The 15,003-nt window shown below is 38.3% G+C and overlaps 1 protein-coding gene across 1 annotated transcript; it reads right to left on the bottom strand.

Annotated features, from left to right (window-relative positions):
• Positions 1–2,023: 2,023 nt before the first annotated feature.
• Positions 2,024–12,879, bottom strand: LOC144629118 (methylglutaconyl-CoA hydratase, mitochondrial-like). The gene is made up of 7 exons (XM_078487313.1): positions 12,684–12,879; positions 7,907–7,974; positions 5,570–5,642; positions 4,611–4,862; positions 3,421–3,659; positions 2,791–2,838; positions 2,024–2,182 (listed from the first exon to the last, which is right to left on the bottom strand). The coding sequence occupies exons 1-7, from the start codon at positions 12,868–12,870 to the stop codon at positions 2,105–2,107; spliced, it is 945 nt and encodes a 314-aa protein (XP_078343439.1). The 5' UTR covers positions 12,871–12,879; the 3' UTR covers positions 2,024–2,104.
• Between the last annotated feature and the right edge of the window lie 2,124 nt (positions 12,880–15,003).

Raw genomic sequence — 15,003 nt, 5'->3', positions numbered from 1 at the left:
GGAAGGTGTCTTCTTGGCACCAGAATTTCTAATCGCCTTTTTGCTTCCCTTCACTTGGCGGTCACTGCTCCAGGGCTGTAACTCCACCTTTATTCTCTGTCTCATATTTGCTGACGAAGGATCTACACTTGCGTTTCGGAAGGTGTCTTCTTGGCACCAGAATTTTTGATCGTCTTTGCTCATTGCTTCCCTTCACTTGGTGATCACTGCTTCAGAGCTGTAATCCTGATACGTCGCTGCTTTTCATATTCGCTTTCTTCAACAACAAGAGGCATCTTTACAAGAGGTTTAAAATAGAACTAAGATTTGCGGACCTGGAAATCTGCATACAACTCATGCAATGAAAATTTACAAATTTTCACGTTTTTCTCCTAAGCTCAAAAATAATGATAAAAATTAAATTCTCCATACAAATTGGCATACATCTCTTGTAACAGAGCTGGCTAGTAATCTGTTGCCATTAACTTTTACAAAAAATATTAATACCCCCGGTATTTTTCTTTCTTTTTTTGTTTACTTGTGTCATGACAATTAATTGTAATGGGCACCTTTACTTTTGAAAGAGAATATAACATTGTAAGGGCTGAGTAAATATAAAAAAAGTCAACTTAACATGTAAATAAACTTTGAGAAGACATAATTATTTATGCTTGTTTCTTGAGTGTTTCTTTGTGAGGGGGGCAAAGGGTTTATGCGTGACACGTGAAAAGGGCAAAAATTAGTCCGTGACGCGTGAAAAATAGTTAGAAAAGAAACGTGATCCGTGATTTCTGCTGTTTCAAGTATACGTGACACGTGAATTTGGTTAAAACTTGTGCGTGAAACAGAATCACGAACCCCCCTTTGGTACCCTCCTTTGTGTCTGTGACATGATTTTCAAGCAAAAGCAGAATCGCAATGCCTAGTTATCAAAATGATACATGCATTTGAAGAGAGCTTCACTAAATAAGAGTGAAAATAGTGATTACAGAAGCAGTTTTAAAATGAACCAAAGCATTTTCTCACTGCCCATCAAGATTCATATATGCATGATAAGGATTGCTCTGTTACAGTAAAAACCCGCGTATAAGAACCTGCTTTTTTAGAGTTTGGCAAAACAGGTTATTATATTTTGGGGTACTTACTGGCATTTTTTAGCTTCCCTGTGCAATTCTTGATCTCTAAAGACATCCTTTTTGATAAAATACAGTTATTGTATTATAAATAAAATAGTTTAACCCCACATATAAGAACCTTTTGGGGTATTAAGGAAGCAAATTTCTGCCAGGAGGTTCTTAATTTCTAGGTTCTTACACGCGGGTTTTTACTGTATTGCAATAAGTCCCCTTTGCAGCCATGATTATAATATCTATAAAGATAATTATTTTTTGTTTAGCATTATCCAGTGACCAAGTGTAAGGCAAAACCCCAATCTGATTGGCTTGGCAAGAAGTGTCTCATTTTCCACAGAATGCACTAGGAGTGCATGCAAATAAAATTGCCACAGAAACAAACCAAAGTTAACATAACCCACTTTCACTGAACATTTTGTTGAAGACAATGGTCTCTGAGTTATGCTGAAAATTAGACCGTTTTCTGTCAGTTTCTATCAACTTTTGATATTTGACTCAGGGCTTTGCTTCTTGCCAACTATCAGCCAATAAAAACCTTGAGCTTGCTGTCTAATTGCTTAATAGGAAGTGTCTTCTTATAGTAGATTTCAGTGAAATGTGACTCTGAAATTCAAAATACAACTTACAATAAATCATTGCCTTTTTCGATGCTGTCAATCATAATCACCGCAACATGGATTAAGATCTACCAATCACAACTGACAGACTTGATCTTTTGGCCCAATTGAAGTGAACTTCTCTTTCCCAAGAGGTCCGCTAAGATGATTGACGGCAGCAAAAAAGCGTAAACCGTTGGTTGAGGATTGAATTTCATGATCAGAGTTCACATTTCACTGAAAACGACACTAAAAGAGGCTGAAGCAAGTAAAGTAGTAATTATAATATTATTAATATAAAAGTAGGTAACCACCTTGTTTGTTGTCTTTTAATTTAATTCATTCTTTAACTGCCCCTATTGTTAACAATTTAATTGCTATTTTCTACTGACATGTTCATTCTCCTGAGTATTGTGGAGTTCTTTTCTCCTTGAACGCTCTAAGACCCTCTAATCTGTCTTTGGTTGGTATAACCTGTTGAATTAATATCAAGTTTTGCTTAGCTTCCAAGACATACATGTAATTATCTAGCATGCTACATCCCTCAATGTATACGTCAGAGATAATCTAGTTTTATAGGCATGCAATGTGCACAGAAACCTCAATTCCTAAAAGGGTGTAAGGGTGGGATCCAGGATAAAGAAAGGGTATCAGTAAATTATGGTTTTGGTTTTCGATTAAACGCCCAATCTCGAATACCGGTAAGCGCATACCCTGTAGGTAGGAAAAGTTTTAAACTTATTTTCAGCCTCGAATAAGCGCCCACCTCCCATCCCCCTTGGAAATAAATGAAGTGCACACACTGAGGACACCTTAGTGACGATAAGATTGAAATTGACTAAGTACTACTAAGAGACTTACAGAAACTTTCAAAGAACAGTTAAAATTCTGCTTTGGTACATCTTCACGTTTTATAAATAGTTGTTGTTTTGTTGCAAAATAAACTTAGATGCCCAGCCTTGAATAAACGCCCACCTTTAATAAGCGCCCACTCCCAAGGTCCAAAAATTTGATAAGCACCCAGGGTACTTTATTGAATGCACACATTATATTGCTTTGGCCCTTATGATCATCACACATACCTGTGCATAACAACCTTCCTCGAATGACATGGCAGAATTAAGGTCAACCTGTTGAGAACAGCCAAAAAAAAAAAAAAATACACCTAAGCCTTAAACGTGTATTGAAAGAAAGTGAGCAACATCGACTCCCTGGTCTCTCACTTTCCAGAGTCAGAGTATATTCATTTACTAACTTAGGGTTGATCAGTCATTATCGTACAGTGGCCAAGCCAGACACACTCAAAAAGGAGGAGGGGAGGGGGAAGTTAAGATAGACCTTTTACTTCTCAAAGGAGGTAGTCGTTTTTTAGCCAGGTAAAGTCTGAGTAGAAACAAGTGGCACATATCACCGGAGCTTATCATGGTTTCTATAGCATTAAACTACTAGAAATATTTTTACTCCTCTCTGGATGGGATGTTAGTCCATTGCCAGTACCCATTTATACACTTGGGTGGAGAGAGGCACTATAAGAATAACATGTCTTGCCCAAGAACACAGTACAATGACCTCGGCCAGGGCTTGAACTTGGGCCACACCATCCTGATCATGAGTCCAGCACAATAACCATTAGGCCACTGTGTCTTGCATATTGTTCAACAACAGGAGGCTCGAGCTCCTCACCTTAATCTGCCACACCCTTAAGAACATACCTGAAAACCCTTGTTGATTGCGAGTTTGGCCATCCTCACTGCCACAGGTCCTCGAGGAAGAATTTCCTCAGCCAGTGTAAGGGCTTTTTGGTATGCTGCATCACCATCTTCATTTTGTTCAACAGCATAATCAGCCAAGCCTATTTCTGCAGCTTCACTGCCGCTAATCATTCTTCCAGTAAAAATCATCTCCTTGGCTTTTGACACACCAACCAACCGGGGCAGACGCTGTGTCCCTCCTGAAAAGGAGAAAAACAAAACAAAAATAAGAAATTGGTGACTGGCAAGCAAGGTACTGGTAATCTGATAATTCTTACTTCTTACTTCTAACAGCAACAGAAAGTGTACCTTTTGTGACAAAAATACAGTCAAGTGACTTGCATGTGGTAGCAAATAAGAAGCAATAACTTTGTCTAAGTGCAACATTTAATTTAATGGCACAACTCTAAATATTGGCAAAAGAAATTAATTATATAACCTGATAACTACCTCCAGGGCTGTCAGAAAGTTTTGAAATATGGTAGGTGTTTTTTTAAATGAAAAATACTAAAATTGCAGTCAGGAGAAGACATTAAAGTTCTTTAAAAGTTGACGCTGACTTGTGTTGAACGTAAAATAATGCTCATAATAAAACAGGTGGGTTTTTGTTATCAACAATTTTCCCCCATTTAGATGTGGCTAACTGAAATTTAGGCAAGGTTAAACTCGAGACAATATTTGCCGGCCAGCGGCTGCTCCACTGAATTTGGGGCGGCCTCAGGGTTTATTCAGGGGTTTCAGTATATTTACAGCTCTCCTGTGAAGGTCAAGCCATTTCGCTCGCATTGCCTTTCGAGTAAGTTCCGCCTTTTTCGCCGTTTTGTTCCCACCCACCCTTTCCCATAGGTAAGTACGGGTAAGTATTTTAATTAGTTTTTGCCTTCCACTGAGTTTCCTCTCAGTGTGACAGTGCCTGGTGGTTGCCGCTCCCAGGGTTGTCATGGTTACCATTTGTGCTTGCTGGCAGCTTCCACATAGTCTCAGGCACCATCCCCACACTCATCTATTGGTGATGAGTTTAAGGACACATCTCAGACTAAATTGGAACCGCATCACAGACATGAAAGGTAAAAAATGGGACCCAATCTAACGGCACATACCATATACCACATATAAGGTAGTGACCCCCCCCCCACCATATCTGTGTTCACCTGCTCCAGGAATGATGGCCAAGCGTGTCTCTGTCAATCCTACTTTAGCATTATCTGCCGCAATCCTGAAGTCACATGACAGTGCCATTTCTAATCCACCACCCAGGGCATGGCCATCTAGTGCGGCAATTGTTGGCATTGGTAGGTTGTGTAGCTCCATTATTGCCGCTCGAGCCATGGATACAAATGGGCCAACCTCGTGCGCTGGCATCTTGGCTCGTTCTTTCAGGTCAGCTCCAGCACAAAATATCCCTAAACACAGAAACAAAAACATTGAATGGGATGTTAGACCATGATATATAACAGGCCAGGGTCGCCTATACTTTTTAAGTGAAGCATAATTGAGGCTAACACGATTTGGATTTCTTGACAGACAAAATCTGGTCTTACACCTTCTGAGATCTCTCTTCTTTTGTGCCTGCACTGACTTTGCCCAGCGGATTTTTACAACGAACGCCCCACAGGGTACCTCTGTGGAGGAGAGAGTCTTCCGAGCGTAACAGTCTAAACAGGGATCGCCATGATTCTTGCATGAACGTGAAAACATTTTTTAGAAATATTTGTGACCCATGAAAAGCCAAATATTTTCACTTGATTCCATTTTGCAAAGAGGTATAGGGGACCCTGATATAAGGTAGCCTCTAGAGGGGTGGTGAATGGTCCTTCAAAAAAATGTGGTCTCATCATCTTGAATTTTTCTTTGACACCTTCTCGGAGTCTCGATTTCTTTTTCATAGCTAAAAAGTTATCGGGCTCATTGAAAAGATATCAGTCTCGTGGTCTTGCAAAGTCTCACATTTACCATTCAACACCCCTCCCTAGCATTAATTCCTTGATAATCCTCACATCATTCCTAAAGTGGAATGACTTACAGCAGCTTGGACCATTTTGACATGTGTGCAGGCTTTGTACTTTACTTATAAATAATAGTTATTGTCAGTATTGTTATAAATAAGTACCTGGTGCATCACTTTTGAAAATGACAGTTCGGACATTCTTGTCAAACTTTACACAGGCGAGGGCGTCTGTAAACTAAGTAAACAGGACATGCACTGTTAAATGCTTCAGGTAAATGAACACTGGAAGAACACGATTGTGCCTGCAAAAGCTCTTGAAAGCGTAAATCATTCTTGATTTTAGGCTAAAAAATTAAAATACATTAAAGAATAGAACTGCAGGTTTTGGACAGGAATTTTTTAGAGTGCCAACTTCAACAATTAGACTACTAACCCTTATTTTCTATGAGCAAAAGTCAACATGGCTATGCCACATTAATAATTCTATACCTGCCAACTTTTCATAAGTCAAAGGCGTGAGATTGTCATCTCCAAATTTTCCGAAGATATTCCGACCTGTTTTTTTCAACTTTTCTGAGCTTTGCAAGAGTTCCAAAGATGTTCTGTCCATTTTCAAACGTACGATCAAATCTCTCCGCCTCTCCTGGATGAAAAGAATCTTTAGTGATAATTCCGGCACATGGAAGAAATATTTAGAATATCTTCTAACGAAGGAAGGTGGCTTCTATCTTTTCAATTGCAACTATAACATTAAAGATTTAACTATAAATTCTCAATTCTATAGAGAACTATTGAAGTGGTGGTCTGAATTTCGCACAGAAAATGCAGCTGACACCAATTGGAAAAACTTAATTTGGAATAACCACGAAATAAGAATAAACAACAAACCAGTTTTCTATAAAAGGTACTTTAATTATGGAATTCGGACCGTGGAAGATCTGCGCTTTGATCTTGACAATATTGATTCCTATGAATTACTTGCGAAACATATAGAGAAGACGAACTTTCTGGAATGGACTGGTCTACGCCATTCTGTACCGCCCAATTTAAGAAATACCAATTTTGTTCCAGATTACGCAGAACTGAATCCATCTTTTAAGATTGACGGCTGCCTTTTCGATGTTACTAAAAAGAAATCAAAGGATTACTACTCTCTTTTTGTCCGTAAAAAGGCACGCTTTCCTAATATTGCACAAAAACTTAAGTGTAAATTTAATTTATCCGATGAAGCATTGAAAAAAGCATTTTTTCTTCCTCATTCAGTTGCTTTTGAGCCATATGTCAAGGCCTTTCAGTTTAAGGTATTAAACTCGATACTTTATACAAATTCAAAATTACATAAAATCGGTTACATTGAAGATGATCTGTGTTCCTTTTGCAAACGGGAATCAGAGACAATACAACATTTCTTTTTTGACTGTTCCTACTCAATTTCCTTTTGGAAGGATTTTGAATCATATTACTTAACTTTGACAAAGCAACAAATACATCTCAATTTGAAAGATGTTGTAGTCGGTGTTCTAACTCCGGAACGTCCCTTACTAAATTATCTATTACTTGTAGGAAAAATTTACTTATGGGGTTGCAGAAGAAACAATGAACTTCCGAATATAAGAGGTTATAAATTAAAAGTAGCATTAAAGTATGAAACAGAGAAATACATTTGTACTAAAAATAATACATTAGATATATTAAAGAAGAAATGGGAAATGTAAATGCTAAGTTGTTAACTTAGATATACATTGTATAAGGCTCAAACAGGTGTAACATTGCGATGTAACTCTTGTATGTAATTGTGTGATTGTGTGATGAGTGAGCGAGCGAGTGGGTAAGTAGGTTTAAGGTTTAATGTAAAAACTCGTAATGTTGTAAAGTATTGTTAGTGGTATAAGTAGTAGCTTGTATTGTAAATTGTGTATGTAACTATGTGTTATGCAAATAAAAATTATTAAAAAAAAAAAAAAAAAATTTTCAAACGTTGCCGAAGTCTGTGAAATTGCTGAAATAGACTCAAACACGAATAACAATGCTAATTTAATGGGGCATTTTTCGCCAAAATTTACATCAATTATGGGTTTTACGAGTAAAAAAATTCAAATTTGTCAGACAGGCGTGAGAAACTGGCCTGTATGCGTTAGATCGATATTTTGGATCCGTAGGGGTAAGACTCAAGCTTAATGCATGTGAGTTGACAAGCCTATAAAATTCACTCATAGAAAACTTGGGTTCATAGTCTAATTGTTAAACAGCACATAACTGACTGGATATTAAGGTTTCAGTCAACTCTCTCTAAAACGGACACCCTGACTGCCTCCAGCTGTCTGTCTTAGAGATGTGTCTGTCTTATACGGAGTTTAGCTAGTAAAATGACTGAAAAACAGCAAGGACAGGACCAACACCAGATGTCTGTCTTATTTAGAGGTGTCCGTCTTATGGAGGTGCTCATTAAGAGAGAGTTGACTCTATACAAGTAGAAAACTGTCACCTAGTCATTCTCACCATTTTTAAGAAATTTTTGCTCATGGCATTCTTTGCCTCTGGTCGGTTCATTACAAATAAAGCAATCCCTGTGGAAAATTAAAATCCAAACATTCTGAGTGGAGTAGAGTTACTGCATTTTGACTCATTACTTAATGTAATAATCTCAATAGCACTGACGCAGATTGACAGTCATTGTTTTAGTGTGCAAAATAACCAACTGTCTTAAGTCTTAAACTGATTTCTTGAACACAGTGTAGGATGTTCTGACAGCAGCAGACAGACAGACACCGACCGACTGACCAACTGACCGACTGCCGGACCGACCGACCGACCGACCGACCGACCGACCGACCGACCGACCGACCGACTGACTGCTGACTGGCTGACTGACTGAATGAAAGATCCCGGTATTCACAGGCTATAGAAACTTGGAAGAGAAAGAGGCTTTCATAAACCAACATGTAAATAAAATCATCACAGTAATGTTGTTGACAGTTGATTTTCCTACAAATATTGAAGATCCGATACCAGGATTCATTGTAAGAAAGTAAAAAGCGTTCTCTGGTAAAATTTTTAAAAAATTATAAGCTTTCGACAGCCAGACTGCTGTCTTCGACGTTGGTTTTCCATTAAAACCACTGTAATTATTTATTTTGATACTAACGCAGGCTGATGTACATACTAGTTATGCAACACTTTCGAGTGGTATACTGTGGAATATCCCACGTGTCACTTGTATTTTCTCGGTAAAGGCTTGTGTGTATACCAAGAAAATACAAGTGACAAGTGGGATATTCCAAAGTATAACACAAGAAAGTGTCGTGTTACTATTTTATACCATGCCATAGAAATATGCTTACTAAATTTTGTCGAGAATACAATCGCAGCGCACGATGGGAAGGTTGGGCTGAATACCGTCGAATATACAACGGCTTTCCTCTATTCTGATTGGCTGTATTTTCTATGGCATGGTATAAAGAATAATATTGGTGTCATTATGATGTGATTTGAAGTCATCATGACGTCTGGGATAGGGTAGCGATTTTTAGTGTCTAGTCTAGTATACAGGGCTGGAAATAACGGCCGGTCAACGGACAATGTCCGGCCTGATTGGGGACTTGACCGGTCAAATGTTCGCCTTGCCGGTCATGTTGTCCGGTCACAAGTCGAAAATAATGGTAATATTGAAACAAACTTAGTTTTCAATGCTGTTGTCTACCTTCTGTTAGTGTATAAACCTTGCTGTATTGCGAAACTTTCAACCGAAAAAAGGAACTGATCGAATTAACTGTTGTTTACAATTCGCGTGTTGCGGTCTCAAATTAAAATATTTTCCCAAGTTGTCCGTTTCCTCCTGCACAGAATTAAACGATTAATATAGTTCCAAAGCTCAGAATATAAATGTACAATTTATATTATAAACTATGATTAAAACAATCTTTGACTTCTTTGCAATATTTATAATAGTTACAGGGCTCAAAGTTGGGACCGATGTAACTATTTTTTTTTTCCTTTGGCGACTAAAACTTTCTTTGCGGTCGCAAGTTTGGAATTATTATTTTCTACTAATAGTGTAGGGGAATATACTTTGTCGTTTTCATGATCAAGTATGAAGCCATTAAAAATGTTCTTCTAGCTGCTTGTTGTTTTAATAATCGCTGGGAAACGCAACGTGAAATCTGAAATCTACATCTATTGATGAGAACAATCCGGAAGTGACATTATTAGATTTTTTTCAAAAACTTAAAGTTCCAAAAAGGATACCACAAGACTTTTGTAAAATCATTGAAAATGATGATTAGCGACCCCAAGCACTGAAAATTACTGTGCTATTTGCAAAGTTTGAAGCCAATAGACAAATACAATGAGCTAGACATGAGCCAGACACTTGCATCACTCATTCATTCATTCAACAAAAAATTACTTTAAAACTTGGAAAATTAAATAAGATTGCAGTCAGCAATTGATTTTTCAATTCAAGTGAAACAGGGTTTCATCCACGAAAATACACATTTCTTAAATAAGGAGCCGGAGAAACAATTTTGTTTTCACCATTCATGAACATGAAAACAAGACAGTGTGGAGTCAAATTACATTTCACACGAAATTTGCATAAATTTGAACTTGCAAAAAAGAAACAGATAAGTTATTAGAATGCAAACCCGCTTTAATAATTACTGAATTCTGATCTCATTGCTATTTTTCATGTATTAACTATTTGAAAACGGTTCTCATTCATGGAAACAAAACGGTTTTTCATTCAACTGCTTGCAGTATTTATAGACGTGAAAATATATTCGCTTAATCAAATCACCTTCTGCACGAAATGTTTTCTTGCCATAAAAGCAAGAGAAAATAGATTTGAAAAAAAGAACTATTGATAAAAGAAATTTTAAAAATTTAAACTGTTTTTGTAACGTACGGTTCGGACCTGAGGTAAGCAACATCGTATATGTAACGAGCAATTCATTCAATCTTATCAGCAAAGCAAAAAATAGAGTCCAGACGGCAATCTAAATTCCACAGTCAACAGTGCAGTTTCGTAACCTGTAGTTTAAAGGAATTTACTTAAACGGAATGTTATTTCTTAAGGCGGAAGGTGTTATATTTTTACATATTATTATATTTAATAATTATTGGAAAATTACATGTTGCATTTTTGTCCGGTCAGTGTAAAACGCAGACTGCGGACTGCAGACTGCAGACTGCAGACTGGAGGTAAAATGCAGACTGAGGGTAAAGTAACGAAATATAAGTCACAAATCCATTTTTCCCCGCCGGCTCCAAATTTGGAAGGAATGAACGTCAGACAACGTTTCGCACGAGTGATCATGAAAATGAACTGGTGATAAATGTCATATAAAATAGATTTTATGCCGACACCATCCTCGGAGACCCAGGGGCAGTTAGTGGGGGCGGGGGGAAAGTCTATACGGTCGAAAAAAAAAATCGTCGAAGAAAAGTCGTTCTTGACTTTTCTTCGACGATTTTTTTTTTCGACCGTATAGACTTTCCCCGCCCCCACTAACTGCCCCTGGGTCTCCGAGGATGTGCCGAAACAAATTTCATCAAATTTAACTTTTTGATACAGCAAAGGCATTTGAAAGATTTTTGTGACACTTAAACTTCAGTTTACAACCATCTACGTTTGTAAACCGGATGAAACTGAACGGTTTAGAAAAAATATTTTTTTACCCTGCCGATCACAGCAAGATCACGTTTACAGCGATCATATCATACCGCGGCCACAGCTCTTTCAATGTTTCAAGTGTTTTTAACTGGCACAGATTTAAAAACCCTTCCGCAGTATAGTTATAAAAAAAGGCTTTGCTTCGCCAACCGTCGTAATAAAACACCATAAGAATAAAAGGTACAAAGCTTTTATGTTTAGCGAGCGGTACAAATGATGTGACGTATGCCCGGGGGGGAGGGGGTACTCAAAAAAGTTTTGTACGGGGAGGCTCCGCCCGGAGATCCAACCCCTTACCCTTTTATATACCATTTTAATAGAAAAGGTATCCTTTTTGTATACCTTTTATTGCAAAAAGGCACCGCTTTCATATACTAACACGACATTACATTTACCTACAACGGGAAGTTTTCTTGTCATTATTATGTAGCGCTAAATAAATTAAGATGATACAGCCAAAAGTTGCGTCTGCTCGAAATATTTAATGTAAAGGCCTTTTAAAATATCATTATGGCAGATTTCCCTACCCTTTCATATACCTAAATTTGTGAAACCCCTACCCTTTTATATACCTGGAGCCTGAAAAAGGTACCCCTTTCGGGCGGAGCCTCCCCGCTGGCCTCCCCGTATAGGCCATTATAAGGAGTACCTCCCCCACTCCCCCCCGGGGACGTATGTAGTCCGTGCGCGTATGAAATTAATTTCCGAAAGCGCACAGGCTAAAAGGGCTGGTTATCATCCGGTTAACAGATGCAGAAGACTTGCAATTAAAGGTTGAGTCTCACAAGTCTGTAGAAATTAAAAGTAAAATTTGAACACATTTGTGTCGGCATAAAATTTATTTTAATATCGCCAGTTCATTCAGGTGTTCGCTCATGCGAAACGTTGTCTGACGTACATTCCTTCGAACTTTGGAACCGGCGGGGAAAAAGGCTTTGTGAATCGCGTTTCGTTACTTTACCCTCGGTCTGCATTTTACCCCTGGTCTGCAGTCTGCAGTCTGCATTTTACCCTCAGTCTGCATTTTACCCCCGGTCTGCAGTCTGCAGTCTGCAGTCTGCAGTCTGCAGTCCGCAGTCTGCGTTTTACACTGACCGATTTTTGTCCAAGCAGAAACGAGGTATGACCGAGCTAAAATGGATTTGGCCGGACATCTTGACCGTTCAATGTTCGAAAATTATTTCCAGCCCTGGTATATGGTGGCAAAATCAGCTGAACATGGTCTGGTATAGGGTAAGGGTTTCAGAGTCCCAGTGGCACACCCCCACCCAAAAAAATACAAAATTCCCCTCCTTCCACCCCACCCCTCGGGCTAACTGACCAATTCAATCCCTAACAGTCCATCGACTCCTTTGAGAAAAGATTCATCGTGGTCTTATTCTCAAGAATTTCATCCATAAGGCAACGCGCGGGAATTGGCCGGGGCCGGGGATGGTGGTTGGTCAAAATCAATCCCCACCCCACCCTTACTTAGCACCCCTATCTACTGGCCTATCTAGCGACCTATTTAACACTTGTTCCCTACGAGCTATGAACAAATAATTTAAAGTACTTATAAAACTCTGAAACATATAAGCTTAAAACAGGCTAATATCTTAAATTTACCTTCATGTCTTCCTTCTAGAAACCGAAGACTAAATTCTTCTGTTGTTGATGACGCGCTTTCTGTACTGTATAAGGAGCAGTTCGATAGGAACAGTTTCCCGCAAGGTGAAAGTCTTTTCAAATGGTGGATTACTAAGGAAGTACTAATATTCCCTCCAAGTCCGATTCTTTTCAACATTGCCGCCATTTTGTTTTAGCGATCTGTTTGTCATGTAATGATCATCTTGTATCCCCTAACATTGCGCCCCTAGATTCCAGTTCTTCTCCGTTTCTTTCCAATTTGGATCGTCACACAACGCTCCTCTCACGCAACGCTTAGAATTACGTCCACGCAAAAGATTGCGTGACGAGCATCATTGTGTTCAGTTGTGTTTATATCAATTATAAAGAGCTTTAGTGTCGATTTATCAAAGAACGAGGACAAATCCGATTAGTTTTATAAATTCTAATTGAGCTTTAACGCTTGCCAGCGGATATCTAGATTGCAAAGACTTGATTTCGGATGTTTCTCAAAAAATCCTTTAACCCTTTCACTCCTAAACGCGCATTCAGGCGCTATTTGGAGGTGCAGTCATTGATTCACTTGTGACGTCATTAATTAGCACGTCAGTGGAATTTCATGATAAGAATCTGATAGAGCTTGAATCGACCTTTCTACAGGACTGTTCATTTTGAATATCAGTTGCATTCTGACAGAGCTAATCAAAGAAAAACAAAATCCATTTTTGGTGCAAAATCGTTGTTAAACAGGCCAGTACACCTGTAATTGGTCAAGGTCCCCTTTTCAGGGTTTTCCATTGATAATGTCAAAACTTTTTTGGCCAAGAGATAGGATATGAAGAGTAGAAAGTAACGAGAATAAGAAAGCGAGAAAAAAAAGAAGCAAAAAGGGCAAAAAAAAAATTTGGAACGGTTCAGCAAAAAAAAAAACAACAAAAAAAAAAAGTCCAAATTTTGGCTTATGCGCATGCACCAAAGTAAAATATTGTACATTTTTACACAGAATCTTTATGAAAATGTTGCTGAAGTGTAAAAAAAGTGCTTCTTTAGCAAAGTTGAGGTAAATTCCAGACCATAGCACCAAAATTTCAATTTAGCGGCTAGAAAAACGCGTTTTTTGAGGAAAATTTGGGGGTCAAAGGGTTAATCATGCTCACGGAACTTGTTCCATATTGGATTCTCGCGCACAACGCCTGCAAAACAAAGTGAACCAGAAATTGGTCTGATTGTAGATAGCATCCAGACTGCAGACATGCGCATATGCACATGAGACATGAAATTGCTTGAGTACGATAGAGGATAGCACAGTTTATAACAGCCAGAAAAGAACAATTGGCTTTGCCTGAGAGTTTTGTATTTGTCTTAATCCGTCCTTAATCTTGCCCATCCTTGTAGCTTTTCGTCTTATTGTTATCTATTTTTTTCAGGTTCCGTGCGTGAACTTTGAGATCTTCTTTGATTGAAGATAATTTCTGTTTTGTTGTCCGAAATTTCCTTCTAATAGCGTGACATGGCCCCTTTAAAATTACTAAGCATGATGAGGTATCCTCAAAAAGCATCTTGTTTTCCGCTAACTCGACTGTATAAATCTTTGATAAGCGCCTGATGAATCCAGTCTTGGGATCCAGGGACTTCTACTTTTAACGAATCTGGTGGCGTCAATGAGCTGAGAGAGCAAAACCGCAGCCCAAATTGCTTGGGTGGACCAGTCAAACCAGACACTCTCTTATCAGCAAGATGAATATCTGTTTTCTCAGGAAAAAGTCGATAAACATCAATATTTGCATGGTGGCGCGTTATATTTTTTGTATAAACATGCCAGCGCAATCCGAAACAGGCGGGATAAGTATTGAACATAATTGCTTGTTCCTAATAAATGCTGAAAGGCGCGAAAATGTCGAAATTCATTTATAAAAACGAAAAATGCGTGAGATGATTAAAACTGTATTAATCTCTTTTAAAACTGCCCTTTAAACATGTCAACCCGTTGCGTTCCAGTGGGCATGACTAGAAACAAAGGTTCTCAGTTTGACGGCTCAACAAAGCGTATCAACATATAACCTCAGAAAAAAATAATGAAATGGAGTTTCAAACAAGAGTTTATAGAAGTTTTTTAAAAGCCTTTTTCACATTACGTTGATTGTTTTTTCTGTGTTAAATGTCAGAAAGCATTCAATTGGCTTTTCTTTAAACTGGGTTTGAAAATTTGTAAACAGACAAATGTTGCAAGTTGTAGTTTGTTTACGTTGTTTTTGAGAAACAACTAATTACCTTTTAAGTGATAAGCAACCAATTGGAAGAACGCCTATTGTGCTTCACA

The sequence above is a fragment of the Oculina patagonica genome, chromosome 10, assembly GCF_052425735.1.
Source record: "Oculina patagonica isolate OP01 chromosome 10, crgOcupat, whole genome shotgun sequence".
Classification (NCBI taxonomy): domain Eukaryota; kingdom Metazoa; phylum Cnidaria; class Anthozoa; order Scleractinia; family Oculinidae; genus Oculina; species Oculina patagonica.
Note: the sequence above shows the minus strand (reverse complement) of the source record. Positions and strands in the feature narration are given on the sequence as shown.

What these genes read in the sequence shown, in the direction of transcription:
- LOC144629118 (XM_078487313.1), bottom strand. Translation starts at nt 12,870, where the DNA reads ATGGCGGCAATGTTGAAAAGAATCGGACTTGGAGGGAATATTAGTACT. An exon ending in GGCCATCATTCCTGGAGCAG is followed by an intron (nt 3,660 to 4,610) that starts GTGAACACAGAT and finishes TCTCCTTTTCAG; the next exon opens with GAGGGACACAGCGTCTGCCC. An exon ending in CAATCAACAAGGGTTTTCAG is followed by an intron (nt 2,839 to 3,420) that starts GTATGTTCTTAA and finishes TGTTCTCAACAG; the next exon opens with GTTGACCTTAATTCTGCCAT.